At 39.0% G+C, this 24,658-nt stretch overlaps 1 protein-coding gene across 2 annotated transcripts; it reads left to right on the top strand.

The window, feature by feature from the left end:
• The first annotated feature begins 80 nt into the window (after window positions 1-80).
• On the top strand, window positions 81-24,425 carry LOC101174230 (receptor tyrosine-protein kinase erbB-2). 2 transcript variants are annotated; one of them, XM_011488024.3, is made up of 27 exons: window positions 81-383; window positions 8,099-8,250; window positions 8,343-8,523; window positions 8,648-8,788; window positions 10,960-11,025; window positions 11,120-11,232; window positions 11,338-11,479; window positions 11,572-11,700; window positions 11,826-11,967; window positions 13,107-13,180; window positions 13,273-13,363; window positions 13,897-14,099; window positions 15,167-15,296; window positions 16,649-16,739; window positions 18,164-18,318; window positions 18,394-18,447; window positions 18,534-18,672; window positions 18,758-18,880; window positions 18,966-19,064; window positions 19,147-19,332; window positions 19,417-19,572; window positions 20,391-20,466; window positions 20,824-20,970; window positions 21,082-21,179; window positions 21,372-21,560; window positions 21,825-22,206; window positions 22,287-24,425. In XM_011488024.3, exons 1-27 carry the CDS (start codon window positions 311-313, stop codon window positions 22,631-22,633), a joined length of 3,879 nt encoding a protein of 1,292 aa, XP_011486326.1. In that variant the 5' UTR covers window positions 81-310; the 3' UTR covers window positions 22,634-24,425. The 2 variants fall into 2 exon arrangements, with proteins under 2 accessions (XP_011486326.1, XP_023805207.1); XM_023949439.1 differs by lacking the exon at window positions 81-383 and adding an exon at window positions 7,067-7,273.
• Window positions 24,426-24,658: the final 233 nt, after the last annotated feature.

Genomic DNA, 24,658 nt, shown 5'->3' with positions numbered 1-24,658 from the left:
CGTGTAGTGAGTTTGAGGTCTGCAGACAGAAATCTGTGATTGTGGGCGGAGTCAGAGTGCCACTCCTCGCGCAGGCCTTCACGGGAGCGCGCTTGTCACACTGTTACTACCAACAGTCCGAGTTCGGAAGTCTCCGTGGATAGGAAGAAGGGCAGCAATTTCACTAAGGGAGTCGAGATTAAAGCTGCTATTATTTTAAGGTCTAATATTTTAAGAAGGAAAAGACCTATTGTGTTTTTTTTGTCGGCTACAACGAATATTAGACAGACCTAACTCTGGAATATGGACTAAACGCGCCGGGTGCGAGCAGATGGAAGCCGCGAGAAGTTTGGTGTTTATCGGAGCCGTTCTGCTCGGAGTGCCGGGCGTTTTGGGCGGAGAAGGTGGGTGACTTTTGTCGTCTTTTGCGCTCTCACGGTTTGGGAACGCGGACATACTAGACCCCGTTCGAGTTGTGTTCGTGTGGACGTGAAGTGTGAAGTCGACGCGGGTTCCTGCATTCCTCGTACGTGATTTCGTCCTCCCTGCGGAGATTCATGGGAGTTATGGAGCGCAGATAAGGACAAAATTCCCACCTGTCAAAAAGTAGCTTCGCTAAAAGCTTTCAGTTTGAATTTCAATTACAAACTTACACTAAATTGAATAAAGAGAGTTAAAGCCACATAGTTGGGCAATAAACTCGAGAACTGGTGTTGAGATGCAGCAGAGCAGTGTTGGTAAACAACAAACAAACAAACAAACAAAAGCTCTGTGTGCAGAAGATCATCATGACTATGTCAATTATTCACTTCTGGCTCCTAAGGGGACATTGTCTGATAGAGGGCCACTTATCACACTTGGAGCTTGGAGTGCATGCCAGTAAAGTAAGAGCTAACTAACTGAAAGTGCAAATAAGAGCAAATTTGCAAAATGCAAATCAAGATTTCTTTTGTTTAAAGCCAAACCTGAGGAGTTTTTGGATTTCTTCATGTTGCAGAAAGTAGCACCGCTCTAAACTATTTGTTTCATTGTTTTTCACATTTCATATACCAATTATATAAAGTCGAAGAAAAGGAGTCAGATTTGAAAAACTCCAATATCATTTTTTATTTCTGCAAGAAAACCACAGTTTTCATGATTATTATTATGAACTAGTTTAATATCTGTTCTAGGAGGATTTAGCAATATCAATAAACATGTAAAACCTTTGCACAGACTGAGACTATGTGCAGACTTTATTAAATTGCCAGTTTTTGGGGTTAAAAACAACAAAAAGAGCCATGAATTTTTTTTTTTGGACTTTGATTACCAATTTCCAGCTCAATTAAGTTGAAAGACGAAATCCTTAGAGCACAAACAATACTCCTGTTTTATTAGCTGCCCCCGAAGCACTACCACTAATCGGACACACGCAGGAACAAAGCCAGTAGTCACAGGTGAAGTCATTTCTGAACGCGACAGCATTGTTGGGGGGAACAGGTTGGTGCACTTTAGTCTGCAGTGTTGATCTCTGAAGCATCGGACCTGTGCCGGAGTGCTCTGACTGGTTCCCAGAGTTAAGCAACATGTTATGCCCAAGTGTTGACTTCCAGCCTTCTTACTTTCATTTGTTATGTCACTCACACGTGTGCACAGCCCCTCTATGCAGGATCCTTGGTGTGAGGCGATTGCCTCAGTGGACGCACAGTTCACGCCCTTGTCATATTTTAGCGCACCTCAAGGCAAAGTCTATTTGAATTGACGCTAGTTGCAGGTTAACTCTGCCCGTCTAGACTGTTAGTGACCTGACCCACTCTGACTGAGATCAGGATGGTCGTTCTCTAAAAAGGCTCCGCTCACCCTCATGTTTTTCAGAGGAACGTCCGTTTTTTGGCAATAAAAAACTTTTAATTCAACCAATCAAGCATCTTATTGTTTTAATATTATTTTGCATCTTAACCTGGGCATTTAACACTAAGACACTATCATTTTTTTCATGTAAACCTTTTAAAGGCTGTGTTTGAAGATCAATTTGTTTCAATTAAAAAGACAATTCAAAAATATGAAATTCCTCGATTTAATTCTTTTTATAAGAATGTATCACAAATTATCTGGAAAAATGTATCAAATTTATTCGTTTCTATTGTGAGATTTCACAATATTATGATCAAAGGTTTTACTTTTGGTCACTTCATCACTAAACAACTTATTTTAAAACAAAAATTTGACCAGTAAAATGACATTTAATCAATTGTAATGAATCCTATCAAAATTTAGAATTTCTTATCAAAGACTTTACCAATAATCACACTAAAGTTCTCACTTCAGCTCAGGTTATATCTAAAATGCTTTTTTACTTGGAGGGAGATTTGTCTATATTATATGTTGTCATTATTTGTATAAAATGCTCAAATTGCCCTTACCCTACATAAAATGTTTGCATGTCAGTGTTATTTTATTGCATGTATGCAAAATGTGCGTGTGTGTGTTTTTTTTTTAAAGATTTTGTGCATGAATGGTTTCCCATAAGCTCAACTCTCATGTTCAGACCCGGCATTGGAGCAGCTAAATTTAAAAAGAGGACTGTGATGCGTTCACTAATAATAGTCAGTGGTGTGGATGCTTCATAAATATCTTGAAGGCTTGAAGCTCTTGGGTCTCTCCTTGTTGTCTTCATATAGATCCAAAGGTTAAAAAATATCATATTTATATGACTTTGATGCACATTTTTATGCCTTCAGTTTCCCAAAATATTGTCGGTCTGTAGGAATTTATTTGTTCTTTTGACCTGGAACTGAATTTCTATGATACACAGTACTCAGAAATCTGTCAAATTGTTTTAGCTCAATGTTGGTAAACTACATTGACTGTAGGTCTGCATGATATGAGGAAAACTTGCAATATTAGTATTCAATATTGTGATGACGATATAACTTGCGATATTTGAACAAATAGTAAAACTAGCAAAAACGTAATTCCCACTTCACTGCAGTTTAATCTAAATAAGAGTCAACATATCTTAAATTATACTCCAAATAAAACTAGTCTACGTGGGGGGCGAGTGTCTAACATAAAAGGCCTTCATCTGATTGGTCAAATGCATAATTTGATTTTTTTGATTCGATAAATACTTTCAGCTGCCATAAGATTGTTTTAAGACATTTAAAGTAACCATTTATTGCGATTTTCGCCGACTCTTGCGAAATGCATATTGCACAGCTTGATATCGCAATAACGATAAATTTGCGATTTATTTTGCCTAATTGACTGTATATGAGAACTGGACTGAGTGACCCCCCTCCCTCCTTGTTTTTTACCGTTTACTACCGAAATACTATGATGTAAAGTTTTATACAAAATGTGATTCAACTTAAAAATATTGAGTTATTGCGAGTAAAGCACTCTATGCAAAAGCTGATTATTGCAGATTAAAAGTACATAACAATGCAGTTTGCTTGAAAAACTTCCCATCAACCCTCTAACCAATCCCTTCCTTCTTGGCCTTTACAGGCATTCTGGGTATTGTTGTCATATCACATTACATGCGTTATAATCTGGTGAGCCTTGTGGTCCAAAATATGTCAGTTTTTTGTACTTTTAACATGTAATCAAGATCACTCAGGTTTCTGAAATGATGTTGAGGCAAACTCATCCTAGTCTGTGTTCACTAACATTTTAATTCTTGTTAATACATAATCTTGTTTCCATATTTTTTTTGTTAAGCAGTAAATGCAAAGCAGTTATCATAAACATTAAAGTGATCATTAAAGTTATTAAGGTAAATGTTCTGTAAAGGAAGAGCTAATGAATTTTCTTGGTTAATTGTGATAACAGCAGTTTTGCTTTTGGACTTGATTTTTTTTTTGTTTTAAACCTCAAAAGGGTTTCTTACCGTGTCTTGTGTATTTTAATTTGCTTGCCAGCATGAGAGGTCTTGGGACTGAAAAATTTTAGTGACACTTGAGGAATAAATCTTATTTTCTTTAAACCAAGACTGGATAATTAGAAGGAAACTGGTTCCAGCAAATGCAACTAATAGAAGTGTTGTTCAGGATAAAAGCCTTTCAGAGATGTTTGTAAAAGCATGAATTGAATCAAATGAGAGGATTTTGGTAGTTTCACCACTGTGTTCATGTAAAGTACAAATAAAGTTGTTAAAAAACCCCAAAATAAAGTCTATTTTTAAAAAATATTTCCTCACTGATGCTTTTTTTAAGATCCACCTTGATCACATCTCACGATTGAGGTTCAGTGAATGAATTTAGGGGATGGAAAACTTAAACTTGACCTTTACAGGCTTGTACAGTCAGTACCAAACCACAGTACTGTAACACCCTGCTTATCTTTAATGCTGGAATGTCTTTTTGCTTATCACTTGTTTTTTTCCTGTTTTTGTTGTGTTTGGATACAGAGTGAAACCAGAAAACAAAACGGCTAAAAGACTATTATTTGAATGAACTGTCAATCAATGTTGACTCAGTCTGCTTAACTTTAACATTTGTAAATTCTAATTTAGGACAAAGTAAACCTTGTTAGTTTGTCGATTTTGACTTTTAAAGTACCAAACAAGTTTTAATTGTAATATTTTCTTTGTTATTAAATAAAAAGTCTCTTGAGGGCCAAATATTGTATTGAAATACATTTATTTGTGCAGAAACAGTTTATTAATTGCTCTCTTTTGTCTGATGAGCAGTGGTGCTTATTGAAGTATGTTGCTGTGATTGCAGTCTGTGCACGAGCCTTAAACAAAACCAGGAGTTTGCATCCGTGTATTTCTCTAGAAAGCTCAGAACAGGACCTGTTCTGCTTGTCTGTTGAGCAATACCTGTTTTTTTCTTAATATGCAGCGGAGTACTAAGGAAGAATGTCTGCTGAAAGGTTTGCAGAGCAGCAGCTTCTATTGCACAGATCAGAAACTGCAGAGCCACCGTGACAAATCTGCAGGAGGAAACGCAGAAAATCGGGTCACAAATAGACTTGGTCGATCTCCTTTAGGAGAGAGTGGAGGCCAGTGCTTGATTGCACAGCAGGCTCCTCCCCCTCCACAATCTAATTACGTTTGACTTAATTGTGCTGCATTTAGGTGTCAACAAAAACACACACCCTCAGCATTAACTGGAACACTGCCTCACACAGGTGTGGCTTCACACTCTAGCTTTTTAGTCTGAAAAACATCAGCACCGTTTAGAGACAAAGCACCTTCTCTGGAAGGGATTTAAAATAAAAAAAAATAAAAAATTGCATTATCTTTTAAAAAAGATTTCAGCCTCTCTATTTTTAGAGATTTCTTTCGAAAACGATGGATTGAGTCTATCGAGAAAAAGTTTTGAATTTCTGGTCAGTAAACAAACTAATTTAAGACATTCCCCAAACCTTGCCAGGTTTCATATTTTTCTGGAGTTAATGCATCATAGAGGCAGATCGCATGATGAGATTAAAGTCAAAGCAAAACAGTTAAGCAGTTTGTTTTTATCCATTTGTAGCTTCCAGGTTCCTAGTGTTTTTTATACTTATACTATACTCTATACTAAAAAAACATAGTAAGATCAATGTAGATTTGTATTTATTAGTAAGATTGTTGATATACTTTAATTAAAGCTTTGGTAAATATAGTGGTGGATATGCTGACTTGCACACACAAAAACTTGGATCTTGAAAATCTGCAGAAAGTTTGCAGTTTAGTTTTTAAAAAAGTGTTAAACTGTCACAACTTCAGTCTTGTCTGAAAAATAACTTGCATCTTCTCTCCATGGAACTAAAGTGTTTAAATTAAAAACATAAAAAAAGTCACAAAATCATCGGAAAATTCCACTTCCAAAGAATCTCAACTCTAACAGCTTTCAATCTTTTTCTGTGTTTTGGTAAAACTATTGACTGTATATGAGAACTGGACTGAGTGAGTGTGACGTCACCCATAGACATGGGCTTAGTTCAGGCTCCAATGAAATGAAGTCGATTCAGTTGTTATTTTTGTTTTACGGATGTCGTCATGTTGAAGCCAGGCGACGTCAGTAAGCAGTGATTGGTCTTAGTCATTGTTTCTATGACAACCACTCTCGCCAATCTTGCCTGGAGTGAGCTTGTGGCCAGCGGGCACCACATTTTATTGAGACATCTGATTGGTCAGGTTTTACCCTGAAAATAATATAATTAGAAAATAGGACTAGCAAGAACATGTTAAAAAAAAAAGGTGGCAGAGCAAGAATGGTTATTCGAACAAATACAACGACTGAGTAAAAGCTGTTTATTCCTCAGTGGAAGTAAATGGGATTTTGGCTTAGTGGAACCTATTTAAAACGCCAAATAGGAGGGGTCACTCAGTCCAGTTCTCATATAATGGTTTGACCCGGCCGTCTTCCATACTGCAGCAAGAGTTCCCTTCTCGGATATTTATAGTTATTACAAAACTGTTTGCTTTTAGCTTTTTATATTAAGGTGCATATGTCATAACAATGCTGCACAATTTACAAAAATCCACAACATATCTTGAATGCTTGAGGATTGTGCATCAACAGGGAGACACTTTTACCACATACTTCATTTTTTTAGTTAAAAAAAGGTTAATACTATTGAAAACCAGAAAGGCCAAATCAGAGTTTTTTTCTTAGTGTTAATTTAAGATTCAAGATTCAAGATTCAAAGGGTTTATTATCATATGCACAGTAAAGAAACGGGTTTCCCTGCACAATGAAATTCTTTCTTTGCTGTCTGCTCCAAATGCCAAACGTATAGAGTACCATGATTTAGTAGTACCATGATATGGTAAGAAGGGAAAACAAACACAGATTTCAGAGGCTTGTGAGGTTGTCACTGATGTATCAGAGGTCGTTGTGCTTTATAGTCATAAATCAGACAGGTTATGTGAAAATGAAAGAACCCGCAGCTAAGCCTGTTCTCCTTCAGTGTTGTCTATAAAAGATTGGCAGCCTTGAGATGACACTTTCTAGAGCCAGCTAATGACTTAAAAGAAAGAGATCAACAAAGGGAAGGCGCTTGACCTTCATCACTAAACGTAGCTGTGGTCGATGAAGGCAGGGGTACTGACTGACTGACTGACTGACTGACAGTGATAAGAGTATTTTAAGCCGTGAGGATGGAGGGGTGGACAGCCCCTCACCAGGCAGCGAACACAAGCGTTGCTGAGAGACGGTGAAGAGCAAACAATGGGACTGTAAAAGGAGGCCAAGGTGAGAGCTGGACCCAGTTTTTACAAATGGAAAATCTGCCTTCCTGTGCTTTTCGATGACTGTGCATTAGCTTCATCTGATGAGCTGCAGAAGAATGCGTTCCCTGCCCGTGTCATGACAAAATGCAAGTGAGTCACAAGTGAGCTCACCTCTTGTGTTAAAGGTCTTTCTGTGATGACGACTTTGAATAAAGCAGCAAACAGTTGTAACTTGACACCAGCTGGAATGACAGGTTTTGTATTTTTGGCAGTCTCTGTATCAATCATAGACCATGTGCTTAGGTAGCTCCCAACTATACTTATTCCTGCTTTATTTTTATCTTGTACTTTTTGGGCTGGAACTTTCCAATATTTAGATAAAACTGTTCTGTGCACACACAAAAAAAAGGCAAAAGAACAAGAACTTTCCAAAATCCATCCAGATGTCTTCTCCAAAAACAGAGAAAGCACAGCGATGGGAGTAAGGGACTCGATCAAGAAAAGTGGGTTGACTATTGAAGGGTTGTTGGAAGGGGTCCAGAGGAAGTCATTTATATCCTCCAAAGAGGAGGGACTGTTCACAGCGTGACTGCGTGCTAAGGCATGGGAGTTATGCATCTGCAACAGCCCGCATGAATCGTAAAGCTGCATGACCCTGAATGCAATCCTGTGTGCGAGCCACTGTAGTGGGCCTGTGCTCCTCGCCGTCAGGAAACATTTAGACCCTCTGAGAGAAGCGCCGCTTGTGGGTTGAATTTCAATGTTAGCTCTTGACGTCATTTGCTGTTTTGTCTTCACATTCTCAGTGTAAATTAAAAACATGCACTCAAATTATTACCGTCTTTATGTGTGATCAATTTGAAGGGGTTTTGAAGTGTCAGGCTTAATGCTTTTGTGATTTTTGTTGTTGCTGACATCAGAGCATGTTTCTGCGTGCAGGCAGGTGAAGTTGTGGTCATGTCATTTGTGTTGCAGTCTGCCGGGGCACGGACATGAAGCTGGCCCTGCCCTCCAGCCTGGAAAATCACTACAACACCCTGAAGCTCCTGTACACCGACTGCCAAGTTGTCCATGGCAACCTAGAGATTACACACCTCCATGGAAACCCTGACCTCTCCTTCCTGCAGGTACACTTTGATCAAGGGCTGCTGCACAAACATTGTTAAATATTTAGGACATGTCCATTTTCTTTATTTTGGTTTCCTCTCATTCTGAACAGGGGATTATAGAGGTGCAGGGTTATGTCCTCGTTGCTAATGTCTCAGTGAGTCTTGTGCCTTTGGACAACCTTCGGATCATAAGAGGCAGCCAGCTGTTCGACTCCCAATATGCAATTGCTGTCCTGAATAACACTCAGGGAAATCGGGGGCTGAGGACCCTCCGTCTCCGCAGCCTAACGGGTAAGTTTAATAAATCTGATCTGACCTCATAACCACAACTATGTCTTGTTTTTTATGATCATCATGTTAATGTTTATCTGTGGGTTTGCAAATGCAACTCAGCTTTTCAATTGTTGTGTTGCAGAGATCCTGCAGGGTGGGATTAACATTTGGCAGAACCCCTACCTGTGCTTCCCCGACCCCCGGAGTATAGATTGGAGCGACATACTGGATAAGCAGAGCAACCAATCCAAAATCCCCAAACTGCAGCCGCGGGCCCCTAACTGTGAGACGCTCACTCATCCTCACTCATCACATGAAGTTTTCAAATGTATCCATGACGACACAAAAAGATCAAACTCCCCACTGGGGTTATTTATTTCTTTTTGTTATTGTTCACAATACAGTTGTCTTTTTTATGCTAGAGATTTATATAGAGATTTTTAAGTCAAGAAAAGGTACCATGGCTGCCTGAGGTGAAGGTTATGACTTACATGAAATAAAATACAGCAGCTTCCTTTCCACACTGCAAGAGGAAGTACAGTGGCCTAAAAACAATAAGAGAAGACAAATCATGAGAAGAAAATCACTAAAAAGTAGTGAAATGATCTGTCCATGCAGCGAGTCACTTTAACTTAACCAGAAATGTTATAAGATAGAAAATCTAGAAAAAGGAGTTCCACCCAAGCATTCAGGGGAAAAACAAGTTTAAATAGCTGTTATTGATAGAATAACTTAAAAATGAATTCTAGGCAAATGGTTTGTATTTTTTGAGACTTTATGTACATAATTGGGATTCATTTTGATCACAATGACAAAAAAAATGTGTAATAAGTGGAAAGAACTAATATTAGAACAAAATGTGAACTAATTAGGAAAAAAATCGTAGTACAAGTTGTCCAATCTTAATAAATCATCATATCTAAAACTAGAAGTTAGTCCTAAACATACGGTAAATCAAAATTTTTGTTTCCAAAATAATGACTATGAACTTTAAAATGCCATCTTTAAAATTGAACCAAATATTAAATGCTGTTTTTTTTTCGTCTTAAATCGTGTTTTTCTATTGTTAAGAGATTGGAGCAAAAAGATTTTGACTCATTTTACTAATAATTTGCTTATTTCTAGATGCTAGATTTTAATGAGACAACAATTCTCCACTGGACTGACTCTGAGAAAAGCTTGTAGAGCAAAGACGAGTTAAAACGGCTTAAGCCCGGTAAAATGTCTTGAATGTCTAAAAACAAGATTTTATATCTTTGCACCCGCTCCATTTCCGCCCTAACTGCTATTTTTTTTTAATATATTTTAGGCATAATTCTGGCCTTTTGTGAAGTGAAAAAGTTTGCATTCATATCACCTCAGTTGGTCTCTGGTCCAGTCTCTGAATTGTATGTATATCTCTGTTAGCAACATGAAAACAAGATACTTCATCCTGGAACTCACCAATAATTGTTAAATAGAAAGAAAGTACTCAGCATCTCATTAGTTATTGTCTGTGTTTTGCTGATTTGGTTTGGTTTTTGGATGCTATCAAAACTTTACCTCTTCAAAAATGGACAAACAAGCAAAATTTATCCTTCATAAGAATTCACTTCAGTTCTCTTTCTAGAATTTTGGTCATACCTGCTTTTATAATCAACCTGTAGGTCTGGGTTCTACTTAGATTGAACTCTAACACATCTATCAAATATAATTATTAGTGTGCTATTGTTGCAGTTTCTTTGATTTTTATGAGGCAAAAAAAAACAATTTATGTTGTATTTCATGGGAGAATTTCTCATTTTTGTGAATAAAGATGCACGTTTCTTTGGTTTAAATGCACTTTAGAATAGAAATTGAACAATTAAGACAACATTTTAAATAATTGCAATTATGTTCTGAACTGATGAATTTTAAAAGTATTAATGTAATATTTTGACAGTTTTGATCCTGAAGGAGCACTTTACATGAATATTCAGATCGTCTAGTTTCATGCTTTCCTTATAAGTGAAATAAAATTGATAAAACATTGTTGTTGGATAAATGAAGGCGAGAAGATTGGACTTTTCACTTTCTGGCTAAATTCAGCATGACTTGCAGTTTTTGGGTGTTGCCGATGGCGTCAAGATAATTGTACTTGCTTAGTGAAAGACTCATTTTGAAACCTTGACAATCCTGAACAAGGTGACAGGTTGCGTCATTTATAGAACATTTGAGACGGCGAAATAAAAGCTCTCCAAAGAAGAAAAACACGGTTACAACGTTTGACAAAGCTGTCAGTGTCAGAACTCAGTGGGTTGATTGATAAGCAGACAGGAATCTATAGTCTTAAATGTAGTCTCAGAAGAAAAAACATTAAGAAAAAACTACATTTTAACATCTGGACATGCCCTGCTCTCCTAGGGCAGGTTGAGCTCTGTTGTTGGTTGGATTCTCTTCCTTAGATTTCCCTTTTGTCGTTTTCTGCTGATTCAGGTCCAAGCTGCTCCTCTGCATGTGCGAAAGGTTGCTGGGGAGAAACGTCGCAAGATTGCCAAACGTGTAAGTTTAAAATCCTAAATCTGAAAGTTTTCTGCTTTTGCTGATGCATCAGGGGGGAAAATGTTGCTGAGGCTGTTGATGTCTCTGTTTGAAGTGACGGGAAATTGCGCGTCTGGCTGTCAGCGATGTAAAGGCCCTCTGACCAGTGACTGCTGCCACAAGCAGTGTGCTGCCGGCTGCACCGGACCCAGAGACTCGGACTGTCTGGTAAATAAATTAAAAAAAAATCACACATGTTGTTCTAATCCCACTGTTCAAATCTGCCCCAAGTGATCTTCTGATTTTTTATTTTTATTTTTTTTTTGTCTTCAGGCATGTCGTCACTTCAACGACAGTGGTGTGTGCAAGGAGAACTGTCCCGAGCCCACCATCTACGATCCCAACAACTACCAGGCCAAGCCCAACGCAAACAAAAAGTTCTACTTCGGAGCCTTCTGCGTCAAGACGTGTCCCAGTGAGAACATAACTTCAAAAAAAAAATCAAAGCACAACGCTGTGCTGAGAAGTGCAGAAGTCAGATTTTCTGTCCTGCCTGCTTCTCTGCAGATAACTACCTGGCTATGGAAGTGGCCTGCATTTTATATTGTTCACAATCCAACCAGGAAGTGATCACCATCAATCCTGATGGAACGGAGACTCAGAAGTGTGAAAAGTGTGAAGGAAATTGTCCAAACGGTGGGTTTGGAAATGTTTTGACACATTCATCAGATTTGAATGAACAGTTTCTTGTTAACTTCCATTAATGAACAACATTTAAGAAAAAGATTTTTTTTTAAATGTAATTTTGTCTTCTGTCCTAGTGTGCTATGGTCTGGGTATGGACAACAACGGTGTCATCGACAACCATGGAATCACCGTGGTAACATCCGCTAACGTGAAGCAATTCAGCAACTGCAAGAAGATTTTTGGAAGTCTTGCGTTCCGCGCCCAGAGCTTTGAGAGGTGAGAGGTCAAGTTAGAAATCAGTGCACCCATTCAACCATTACAGTATTAACAATCGAAAAAACATACCACATCATTACATGTATATAAAATGCATCAAAGAGAAATGAAATGAACTAGTAGTGAATCCAGTTATGGTATCCAGGTTTATCACTGGAATGTACAGTTGGTTCCATGAAGATCCTACAGAGCAGCATCACTGTCCAGCAGTTCTTCAGTCTGCTGGTTCTGCTCTGCAGTCTCCTCCATGACGAAAGGAGGATGAAGAAAGTGTGTGCAGGATGTCTGGGATCCTTTCAAACAAAAACAAACATCTTGTGAATCCAGGCCTTCAGTTTCATGAACGTTTTCCTCAAACAAAGTTCTTCAAGTTTTAGTTTTTGGAGCTGTTTGGTTGATTAAACTGGTCTTTTATGCTGATGACTGAATGTTGTGGCAATGCAATATTCCTTCATGTTTCATTCTTTAATGTGCATCTTTTGTCTTCTTTTTTCTTTGTGCACAAAGAGATTTAAATAAAAAGCTTATTTTTTATAGGCATTAAGGATTTTATTCCTCGTAATAGTATTTAGAAGAGGCTTTTAACCACAGAAAATGTTGGCGTTCGCCAACATTAGTGTCCTGCCTTACACAATAAATGACAAGCCTAGGATTTGAATCATTGAACTGCAGACTTCTCCTTTATTGATGTTGTGTGGAGTCTTTTTTCTTCTTTACTAATGTTTGCCAGCTGCTCTACTACTTTAGTGTTTCTTATTGTTTTAACTTGAGCTTTGCCTTCATAACACAGTAGCCCAGAAGTTTTGAGTCAAAATCTTCAGATCTGGAGAAACGGGAGATCCTGCAGCTCCCAAATTTCCCTTTGATTTAAATTGACATGTCTGATTGCAAAAAACAATAGTCCTAAAAGTAAGCTTTCACACTCTGGGTTACCTGATTGTACAAAACACAGACAGAGATGCTTTGAAAGAGTAAAAAACGGATTGAAAAAAAATCTGGTTTACATCTGTGGAACGTAGCCATTGTTCTATTGCAGGATTGGGCAGAGAGAACGTATAATTTCATGATTTTCTGTGGAGACCAACGTTCAAGGCATTCCAGATGCCACAATGGCTCTTGATGTTGTTTTGATTGTCCAGGGATCCTGTAACCAACGCATCCGGCCTCACTGTGGAGCAGCTCCAAACTTTCAAGAACTTGGAGGAGATTGCAGGTATGAAATATTTAGTTCAAGCTAAAGAAAATGGGTCAAATCTATTCTTTTCATTCGTGTTCATCAGTGTCTGAATTCCTATTTGTGTTCAGGTTATCTGTACATTGATGCATGGCCTGAGGAGCTGAGTAACCTGAATGTCTTTGAGAACCTGCGTGTGATCAGAGGCAGGATGCTTTACATGTAAGTCTTTGAACTGCACATTTATTTCTGCTCCCATTTGTATCAGAATTTCACCTAAAACCTTCCTGCTTTGGTTGAATTAAGTCAAACATCAACTAATCAACGATCAGAGAAAATAAAAGAATCTCAAAAACGGGTCTGTTTGTCTTTCTGCGTCACAGCATTTCACAGTGTTGATGTCTTTCCACTCACACTGTGGCTTTTGTTTGTGCACATTTCTTCCCTTTTCCCCGTGTTGAAGAAGTCTGCTGGCTTTCATGATAATAAATGCTAATTATTAGCCAGCTCTGCCGCTATGACCTGCAGCACATTCCAGCCGGTTTGTGTGCTGCTCAGCTGTGCAGCACGCCTAACTAGGTCAAATGTGTTATTCAATACCGTTTTACAATAAAGTCTGGCATTGTTGTTTATTGCAGCTGGCTGCAGTCCTCGCTGTTGTTACAGTCTATCTTAAATAGGTTCATTTTGTTTGTTTTTTAATCTTTTTTTTGTGTGTTCTGCAAAGTTTGCTCTATCTCTATGGTTTTCTGCAGGGGTGTGTTTTCACTGGCCATCCAAAGCCTAAACATCGAGTCTCTTGGGCTACGTTCACTGCGCAGCGTCAGCGGGGGTCTGGTTATGGTATACAACAACTCACAGTTGTGTTATGTTGATGATGGGCTCTTGAAGAATCTGTCCCATCACGGTGAGGGGTCCAAAATCATCATAAGCAACACCAAGCAACCCCAAGTCTGTGGTGGGTGAAAACACACTTGGATTACAGTTTATTTGTTGACTTTTGGATTTATTGAGCCTAATTTTGATCATCTGACAAAGTTGAACATTTATGTGCAAAAACCACTTTGTCAGCATAAAAGTTTTTTTTTTCTTCATTAAAAAATCATATAGTTTTGTTCCTTTCTTCTATTGAAAACGTGTTTAGAAAAGTCTTAAATGCTGTTTTTTGCAATCATTACCATGAAGACAGTGTTTGGATGCTGCTTTTATGTCTTGAGTCCCACTCCGATCCTCTTTTGTGTTATTTTAAAAGTGTTCTCAGGGGTCTGTCAATCATGATTATGCAGTTTTTAGCCAAAATTTTAAAAAATCAGTCATTTTCTAGGACATAGTTTCTGCAGAGCGGCAGCAGCTCGATAGAAATTCGTCTCTAAATTGTGGGCGGGATGCAACCCCGCCTCCCCTTCCCCTCCTTGCTGCTGAGAGCTTGGGAAGCTTGTGTCCCACCCAGTGTATTTTCTACATCACAAATGCAATCTTTTTGAAACAAATTTTTTCGTCTGCTCCGGATTCACGAAAATTTGAACAATATTTATATATATTTAATATGTGTTTTTGGTGTTAAAAACACCGATTTTCATCAGAGTAGCGTGTTACACGGAGCTGTGTTGGTTTTATCTGTGAAGGAAATTTGCCCGTCTTCCTGCATAGAACTGCAATTGTCCCAGTTAAACATTAAGCGATATAAAAGCGAAAGTGTGTTTTGGTGATTTCATAATATTAAATGACATCCTGCTAAAATGTCTGGGGTTCCACGCTGACATTTGAACCCTGCTTAGTCCACAGTCACTAAAAGTCAACTAAATTTTTTTTTCTGTTGACTAAAAAAAAATTTAAATTCTGAAAAATTTTATTCTGAAAGAGCTGCATTACAAAAGTTGAAAATACAGTTTTAACTGAAAACCTGAGGAGCACAGATGCTGCCCTTTTATTTTTGCAATGAATGATGCCTGTTTACTCTTTACTGCTGCAAAGATGAATGAAAGAAGGCTAAGTTCCAGCATGAATTATGCTATGTCTTTTCAGAGTCGGAGGGGCATGTCTGCCACTCGTTGTGTAAAGGAGGCTGTTGGGGCCCGGGGCCCAGACAGTGTCTGTCCTGCATGTTTCTCCGGCGTGGAACTGAATGTGTGGAGCACTGTAACATCAATGATGGGTAGGAAGTGTTGTGTGTCTGCAATATTTTAATAAAGTTCAGCCTGCAGTCGATGTTGATGTGCTGCATTCAAAGTGTAAAGCTCTGCTTGAACTAAACTGAGGCTAGATTGACGGCCGTGATCAAACTCAAGTCAATGGAAGAGCTTTTTGTTTGAAGTTTACCCTTGAGCAATGGCACTGTTCATATCAATAAAGATCCATTATTACCGATTCATTCTTAGAATGCCGAAAATAGCAGCTCGCCAAGCGATTTCCATCTGAGAATGACAGAAAAACCTCACTCAGAAAAGTCTGGCTGGGTTTTAAAAATGGTTTCACTGAATTGCATTTATGTAAAAATATTGATTTATCACATTTGTGAATCTGGTTTCTTTTACAGCCATTTTATGTTGTGATCTAACACAAAACCGCTTTTCTGCTGGATTTGAATTACTGTTTTAAAAAATTATTTATTTTTTTACTACTTCACAATTTGCTCTAATAATATATGTTCCTCCCCTTCATCCCTGAGTTTATTTCCAGGTAAAAAAAAAAACCTCTTGTGTTGTGTTTTTTCCCTTCAAGGAGCTAAATTAAATCCAGATTAAATTGTATGCCGTAAAGGGTTAAAACTGTTTTTGTGATATCCATTTAGCAAAACCTCAGCTGGTTGGGTTTTTTTAAAAACAGATGACTTTATTCTATTACACAATAGTCGCACAGTAAACCTAAAACTCCACAAAAATCTTCATTCCTTGTAGTCAACTTTGTCAACATTGTCACAAATCTAAACAATTGAGAATGAACTATTTTTATGTTTTAGAAAAAAAAATCAGAGGGTACAGATCAAATCAAATTCAGACATTTAAAAACAAACCAATTGAAACCTCCATTGAACTATTTACAGAGATTTATCTTAACTACAGATATGTATCACGATTATAAATCACAACTCTTGATATGTTTGGTTTTAAACCAAAATTGTCAAAACTAATAACCTGTTTTCAACTTTCAGATTCAATTTTGAATGAAAACTGTACAAATGGGGCGTCGGTGTCTTTCATATATCATAGAAAACAGCCGATGTGATTGGCTTAAGCAGTGATTTTTTTTTTTTTTTTTTTTTTTTTGTGGAAAATGAAGAAGTATCACATTTGTTTAGTTTAAATCACTTGATTTGAACTATAGAAATGTCGAATTCACTAAACCGGATTTAAATCATGTTGAATCCAATGGTTCACTAAATTGTGTTATTGCTGAAAGACTCGTCCTGGCCGCTCAAGTCACTCGATAGAGCTTTTCTTCTTAAAATACAAATAGAGAGCTAAGTTTAGTGTTGCTGTAAACCTCCACATGTGTTTGTCATTACAGGCCTGTGCGTGAATTTGAACACAACTCTGTGTGCACCCCCTGTCACGAGGAGTGCCGACCTCTCAACGGCACCGCCTCCTGCAAGGGTCCGGTAAGACTTCAGGTTACCGCCAGAGCTGGAACGCTCTAGGAGGGATGAGCTCTTCATTTAAATAGAATCTCAGTTGTTATCTCTATCAAAACGTTTTCTCTTCTACGTCTAACGTCAGTCATCAAACACAATTATTTGCATTTCATGTTGGCAGGATTTTTTTTTTGTCTTTCTAAGGTTTTCTACTTTATTTGCTGTTGTTTGTTCCTTCTTAATAATGTGATTTAGAAATCAATTGCAACCAGTATGCAGCCGCACTTAGATGTTTTATTGCTCTATAAAACACATTTAGGAGTATTTTGATTGAATTTTGAGACAGATTTTGTGTTTTTAGCCCAGTTTGTTTTTGATCCAATCAAACCCAAAACACCTGTGTGACATCACTGACATCACAGGTTTTGTGTGAACTCATTTTAAAACGTCTCCTCATGTTTTGACTCTTTATTATTGTGGACATTTCTCTCTAGTTTTGAATGTAGAAATGGCAGCCTCGTGTTTTTCTTTTCTTTATTTGTATTTGAGCCTTCAGCAGCTCTACAACTCGCATCCATGAGCACTTTTCCTGACATCCTTCATTTCTATTCTTCATTTTTGGTTAATAATACCGTATTTTCCGGACTATAAGTCGCCCTTTTTTTCATAGTTTGGCAAGGGGTGCGACTTATACTCTGAAGCGACTTATATTAGAAATAAATTGAAATAAATACATTGTTAACCCTCCTGTTATGTTCATATGTGAGTAACAGAGATGATGTTCCTGGGTCAATTTGATGTATGAGGTATGTTAAGTGTTAAGAGGATGTTAAGTGACTCAGAGAATCAGCAAACTTTTTTTTACAGTAAGATCTTGAAGGCTAACAACATAATATTCTATTTTCCAATGATTTCATAGATTCAGAAATGCAATAAAAATGACAACTGTTTCTACAAATACAGGATGAAAACAGAGTATTAGTTGGCCAATGATGCTTCATGAAAGGAATAAATAAATAAGTTTGAGAAAAAATTACTGTGAAATTATTAGATAAACAGTCTGCTATGATTGTGTCATATAAGGTTGTGAAAGTTAAAATGCGACTTATAGTCCAGTGCGACTTATCTGTGTTTTTTTCTTCTTTATAATACATTTTTGGGCTGGTGCGACTTATACTCCGGTGCGACTTATAGTCCGGAACATACGGTAGTTAGTCTTTCTAACTATTATTGGGGGGAGCTTGGTGATGAATTCTAGGGGCTCAGAGATTTTAGCTGCTGTCAGATTTTTCAGGAGGTTGTTGCATTTTTTATGTTGACTCCAAAGAGCGCCCAAAGTGGTGGGAATTTTTTCTGAATCTTTAAAATAATCTCTGGTGGGGAAACTCATCAGAAACATGATGATATTTTTAGCCACTTTAGATTGTTCGATGTTGCTTGTGCGTCTCCAGGGTCCGGAGGACTGTACGGAGTGTCGACACTTCCGGGACGGAAAGGTTTGTGTGGAGCAGTGTCCGAGTGGTGTGAAGGAGGAACATCAGACCATATGGAAATACAGCAACGCTACCGGCCACTGTCTGCCATGCAACACTAACTGCACCCTCTCGTAAGCAAACCCTCATCTGAAGGCACAAACGCCTCTTTAAGACAGAGAAGGGGATTCATGTGGAGTTGTTTTCAGTTTCAGCTGCTCAGTGAAGGATGAGCGGGGCTGCCCTATTGACACCAGGACAGGGTAAACTCGTCACTTTCAAATGTTTTTCCTCTTTGAACCTCTCATGTTTTTTAATAAAGCGAAACAAAACGTGTTTTCTTTTTTAGACCTGGCACTACTATAGCAGCAGCAGTGGGTGGAGTGGTCCTCTTCTTCATCCTTCTGGCTCTCCTGGTTTTCTATCTGAGGCGACAGAGTAAACTGAAAAGGAAGGAGACGGTGAGGAGGTACCTGCAGGAGCAGGAGGTGAGCAGCGACAGAGATGGGAGTTGTTGTAGCTTTGCTGAAGCCAGATCCTGAAGGGGGTGTTTTTCTGACTTTTTTTTTGCAGCTAGTAGAGCCTTTGACTCCCAGTGGCGCATCTCCTAACCAAGCCCAGATGCGCATCCTGAAGGAGACCGAGCTGAAGAAGCTGAGGGTTCTGGGTGCAGGGGCCTTCGGCACCGTCCACAAGGTGAGTTTTCTGGCAGCAAATCTGAATTTGTAGGAAAATGTAGATTTGCAGCCAAAGTTTTTGATCATTTTTCAAACATTTTTAGGGCGTTTGGACTCCTGAAGGGGAAACTGTTAAAATACCTGTAGCTATTAAGGTGTTGCGGGAGAACACCTCTCCAAAGGCCAACAAAGAAATCCTGGATGTGAGTAAACACTCTGCAAACACCTTCATAGGCACAGCTCGCTAGAGTCCAGTTCACTGTTCTTTTATCCCCCCCCCCATAGGAGGCCTATGTGATGGCGGGGGTCACCAGCCCCTACGTCTGTCGCCTTCTGGGAATTTGTCTGACCTCCACCGTGCAGCTGGTCACTCAGCTGATGCCGTACGGCTGTCTCCTGGATTACGTCCGGGAGAACAAGGACTGCATCGGTTCGCAGTTTCTCCTGAACTGGTGTGTCCAGATCGCTAAGGTACAAAGCGAGGAAACGGACAGTTTAGGTGCTTCCTGTTCTCACAGCTGCTGTGTGGCGTCACGAGTCTGTGTTTGTCTGAAGGGCATGAGTTACCTGGAGGACATCCGGTTGGTCCACAGAGATCTGGCCGCCCGCAACGTTCTGGTAAAGAACCCGAACCACGTGAAGATCACGGACTTTGGTCTGGCCCGTCTGCTCGATATAGACGAGACCGAGTATCATGCTGATGGAGGGAAGGTAAAACAAACACGTGTGTGTGTGTGGAAAAAACAGCAGTATCTGTTAAAATACACTGATACAAACAAGATAATGTTGGTATAAAATCAATCTGGAAGTAATTGATTACTGGCTGTTTTCTACCTGTTTTCTCTACTGTCTTTGCCTTTTTACATCCAGTCACAAGATTGCTTCTACCAAGTTGGGTCAATTAAAATTGGCTGAAGTGTTGTGTGCAATAAAAATAACCTTTTTTTTCCCACAGCCCTTCAATCAAAACCTGACACTTTTTTAATGAACAAAATGGTCTAAAAGACCCAAAATGCCAGGTTTTTAAGTTTGAAGCTGATTTGGATTGCTTAAAATAAAGACGTGCATTCAAGCAGCCGCTTCCGATGAAAAGTCAATATAAAGGATATTGACTATTGTCTGTGGAAACAGGCGTAAGTTTCTACAACTGTTTTCAGGCTTCATGTTTTAAACGCCCGTCCATTGAACACGTTGAAAGTTAAACCAGGTTGAACTTGAGCGACGTATGGATGGTATTCCTTTTAATTCCCGGAAGTGCCAGCCGTTTGAAAATAGATCATGCTGGAGAAATAATAATTTGTTTTTTGCCCGACTGGAATGATATGACGCCAAGTCTTTCATTTCACACCAAGCCTCTTCCAGCTGTAGGTGGTGGACTAGTAAACGGTAGAAAAAGCCCCTCCCTGCTTGTCCAGTGTGAACAACATGAGCTAAACATTTAGCGCGTGCTTCAATGCACACACCCAGTGTGTACGTAGCTTCATAGTTTCTTCACTTCTATGTTTAAAGTGGTGTTTCCGTATTTCCAGGTACCCATTAAATGGATGGCTTTGGAGTCAATAATGCACAGAAGGTTCACTCATCAGAGCGACGTGTGGAGCTACGGTCAGACTCACTTCTTCCAGTTTTAATGACAATGTTCACAGAAAGGAAATCCTACATTTGATTTAATTGGATTTTTATTTATTTCAAGCATTAAAAATAATGCAGTAGTACCAGCAAAACATTATAAAATATATCAAACCCATTTCAGATATCAAGTAATTTATTCATTAGACAATTAACAAAGATGAAAGAAGATTATGCCATTTTCTTGACATTTTAATTACTCATGATCAAAATAGATTGTTTTTGCAGGATTGCATACAGCACATACACAGATAAATTAAATATAATGAATATCAAATAAAGTTAAGTAGTGTTATTTTTATTGTTATTAATATACAAATTCTGAAATGATAGGAGTGACTGTTTGGGAGCTAATGACCTTTGGATCAAAGCCTTATGACACGATCCCAGCAAGGAAAATTCCTGATGTCCTCGAGGGGGGAGAGCGTCTTCCTCAGCCCCCCATCTGCACCATCGACGTCTACATGATAATGGTCAAATGTACGTCCTTTAATGTTTTATATCATGAATTTTGTTTTTTCTCAACTTTTCTGCTTGTTTCGGTGTCCCGTCACTGAGATTTTTTTTATTTTTGTAATATTTTCATGTAAGGTTGGATGATCGATCCGGACAGCAGGCCCAAGTTCAAAGAACTGGTCCAGGAGTTTACCGCCATGGCTAGAGATCCACCTCGCTATTTAGTCATTAAGGTGTGTTCTCACAGAAATGATGGGGTGGATTTACAGTCATTTACAGCTCATCCAAGAAGATTATTGCTTAAGAAGCATTTCTGAATTCAAATCTTTGCCAGCTCTAAGAAGAAGTAGATATCTGTGCCAACCCGGTTCAAGCCGAGTCATGCCTTCCTCATTCCTGGTGGGTTTTCTTCCTCCGTCTTGTAGAACGACGAACACATGAGCACCAGCAATCCAGTGGACAGCCGCTTTTATAGGATGCTTCTGGAGGAGGGGGATAACATGGGGGAAATGATGGACGCGGAGGATTACCTGGTGCCCCAGCCAAACCTCTTCCCACGCACGAACGGAGACGAGCATCAGGCCAACGGGCCGTCCAGGCGCCAGTCACACAGGGTCAGTGCAGGGGCGCCTGCTTTCTGGTTCATTTTAGACTCACTTTAGTCTGACATCTGGATTTTTAAAGCTGGTTGATATAAAGCATGAATTCTGCTTTTTCTTTTTTTTTTTAAATAAAACATTTTACAGGTTTCAACAAACCTTAAAAAAATTGGTATCTTTTGCTGTGTACAAAGTCAAATAAATTTAAAAAAAACTGACTGGGGAAACAAAAACCATCCCTGCTTCTGAAAATGTCTCCTTTCTTTGGCTTTTCTACAGCAAAGCAGAGATCATGATTTAGAGGCGGAAACCTCGCTGACCGTTGGTCCTCAGAGTATGTACTCCTCGGCGGGAACGCTCATCCGCAGCCAGTATCCTGCCTCGCAGGTGGGCACCAGCGCCACAAACGGCGCATGGCCGCCGTACCCTGTTCTGGCCCGCAGCACGTCAGCAGGGGGCCAGTCGGACTCTGTTTTCCTGGACGCGGTTCCGGACGGCCTCGCCGTTTCCCCGCTCTCCCCGGGGCGCTACTGCAAAGATCCCACCCATCCCAGCGAAGGCCAGGACCTGGAAATTGGCGGGCTAAACGGTTTTCAGCCCCACCCCCATCACACACTGCCCAGGCGGACTCGTATCAATAATCCCAACTGCGCTCCGCCAGGTGAGTGCTGTTTCTTTCTCAGCTGAAAGTAGAGATTTATGACTTGAAAACCTTTTTCAAACTCAAATCTCTCCCCTTAGAATATGTGAATCAGGACGTTCCGGATTTTAAGCCGGGGATTTCCGAGCGACCCACCACACTTCCACGCAAAGGCCGCAAAGCAGACAGACTCTTGCCTAACGGTCTGAGCTCTGGCCACAGTGTGGAGAACCCCGGCTACCTGGTTCCTGTCAGTTCTCCCGCCTTTGATAATCCATACTACCTGGACCTGGAGTCCAAATCTGACCCTGAAGCTGGGGTGGCAGATGCCAGTCCCACGCTTGAAAGCAATGGCAGAGTTCCCAAGCAAGTCAACGGGTTTGTGACTCCCACTGCAGAAAATCCCGAGTATCTTGGACTAACAGACACCTGGAGTGGACATACTTGAGAGGAAGGACTGGAGAAAGGAAGATGAACATTTTGTGACAGAAATGAGCCAGATTTGTGTAAAACTGAAACAGAATGGGCTCATTGTTGCCAAACAGAAGAACCAGAGTCCAAACCATTGAAGGCTTTCCTTCAAAAGTCATCACTGACTCAACACAATGTAGCATTAATAGTGTCTGTGGCACTATGTATTCCTGTCACTCTTTCAAACAAGCAGTGCCAAAAAGCAGTTTACGTCTTGTGTAAATGACTCCACAAACGAGGCTTTTGTGAAAATATAAGAAGCGTCTGATTACTATAGAATCAACAGATTCTTGCATTCAGGTTTTTTATTTTTTTTTATTTAGTCTTTATTCTGTTCTGTTGCAGTTTGAAAAAACATGTCCACTTTGTCAAAGTGAACCATCGTGTGCATTCAGGCAGATATTTTGTATTCTGGTCACTTTCTCCCAGACCTTACGGGGGTCTTCAAAACTGTCAAGGCCAAATTGTTTTAAACAGAGAAAGGCCCTGCTGCCCATCTGGGCTATGAACACACAACCGTCGCAGAAGAAAAGGCCTTCGACTGTCTATGTCCACACCTGCAGCCATTTTTTGGTACATGAAATCAATTGAGATAAATTTGCAGATTTTATAAGCAGCATCTTTGTGTCAAATGTGATTCAAAGGAGACAAAAGCATCACACCGCTCTGTTCAGATGATCAATGCAAAGAATCCAGGGATCCCAGTTAATAATCAACGGTTCCTTGACGTCTCTTTCATGTGTGAGGCTGGGGAATGTTCAATGGAGCCATTGTCCGACCTCTGTGAACTCTTCTCACTGGCGTTTCCCTGATAATGAAAGCAGCACAGAGCTGTCTGGGGGTTTCAAACCCACAGATAATCCAGACAAACACTACAGAGTGTGAACCTTGTAAACTTCTGTGCGTCAGAAGTCAAAAACGCAAATGAAAATGTGCTCAAATTCCTCTCATGTCTGTTTGATAAACATCTTTTCTCGATGTTTTTATACGGGTTTTAGACATTTATGTTCCACAAAAGCAATCTTTAAATATATATATATATATATATATATATATATATATATATATATATATATATATATATATATATATATATATATATCTATATCTTAAATATAAACATCAAAAGTGTTGTTTGTTTGGTTCAAGCAGGATTTTATTTGTAAAAATTTACTTTGTAACTTGTAATATTATTTGAGATTTTTTTAAGGGTTTCATTTTAATGTACAGGCAACAAACTCCCACTTGAACAGATTTCTAATTTAATTTAAAATATGATAATGTGGCATTTTGTCTTTTATTTGTCCATTCCACATAAAGGAAGTACCACTCCTTGGCCAAACTGACAATTATTAAGGGAATCTCACAAAGTCTTGTAATGAGAAGATGATCATTTCCAGATATTGTGAAATCATGGATTATACTCTGACCTAACCAAACATCCTCTTCTGAGCGGTCTTTGTTCTCCGTGTTCAAAATGTAAACTTTTGAACTCTCAGTTTTGCTGAAAGTCCTGTTGTATTCTAAATAGTTCCTAAAGTCAGTAAGAAAGAGAATATTTTTATAAAAGTATTGGGAGAACTGCAAACGCTTTTGTAAAATAAAATCCGTCATCTGCAAGTTGAAGAAAACACTTTTTTGTATTTTCACTGTTTTTTTTATTAGTTTCTCTGGTTTGGGGAATTTGTACATATTGCTTCTTTTTGGTATGTGTTGATTGTGTAAATGTACAGAATATACGTGAAAACAATAAATGTGGTAAATAATTATTGAGGCCACTCCAGTGTTAATTAAAAGCCCACAATTTTATTACAAAAAACAATGTATTTATTATAATTTCTGCATAGACTTGATTTAAGTTTTAACTGTATTCCGAATGAAAAGGAAAGAAAAAAATTCATGTGAACAAACCGGCTTTCCACTCCGTAAATGTGGCATTTTTATGAGCTGTCACTGCCATCTAGTGACAGAGAGTGGAACTGAAACTACAGCTATCACAAGG

The sequence above is a fragment of the Oryzias latipes genome, chromosome 19 (genome assembly GCF_002234675.1).
Source record: "Oryzias latipes chromosome 19, ASM223467v1".
Lineage (NCBI taxonomy): Eukaryota > Metazoa > Chordata > Actinopteri > Beloniformes > Adrianichthyidae > Oryzias > Oryzias latipes.
The sequence above is the reverse complement of the archived record's forward strand: the minus strand, read 5'-3'. Positions and strand labels throughout refer to the sequence as shown.

Coding starts and splice junctions, on each gene's coding strand:
- LOC101174230 (XM_011488024.3), top strand. CDS start 311: ATGGAAGCCGCGAGAAGTTTGGTGTTTATCGGAGCCGTTCTGCTCGGA. Junction 11,480..11,571: donor CTGCGTCAAGACGTGTCCCA/GTGAGAACATAA, acceptor GCTTCTCTGCAG/ATAACTACCTGGCTATGGAA. Junction 15,297..16,648: donor CACTGTAACATCAATGATGG/GTAGGAAGTGTT, acceptor TTGTCATTACAG/GCCTGTGCGTGAATTTGAAC.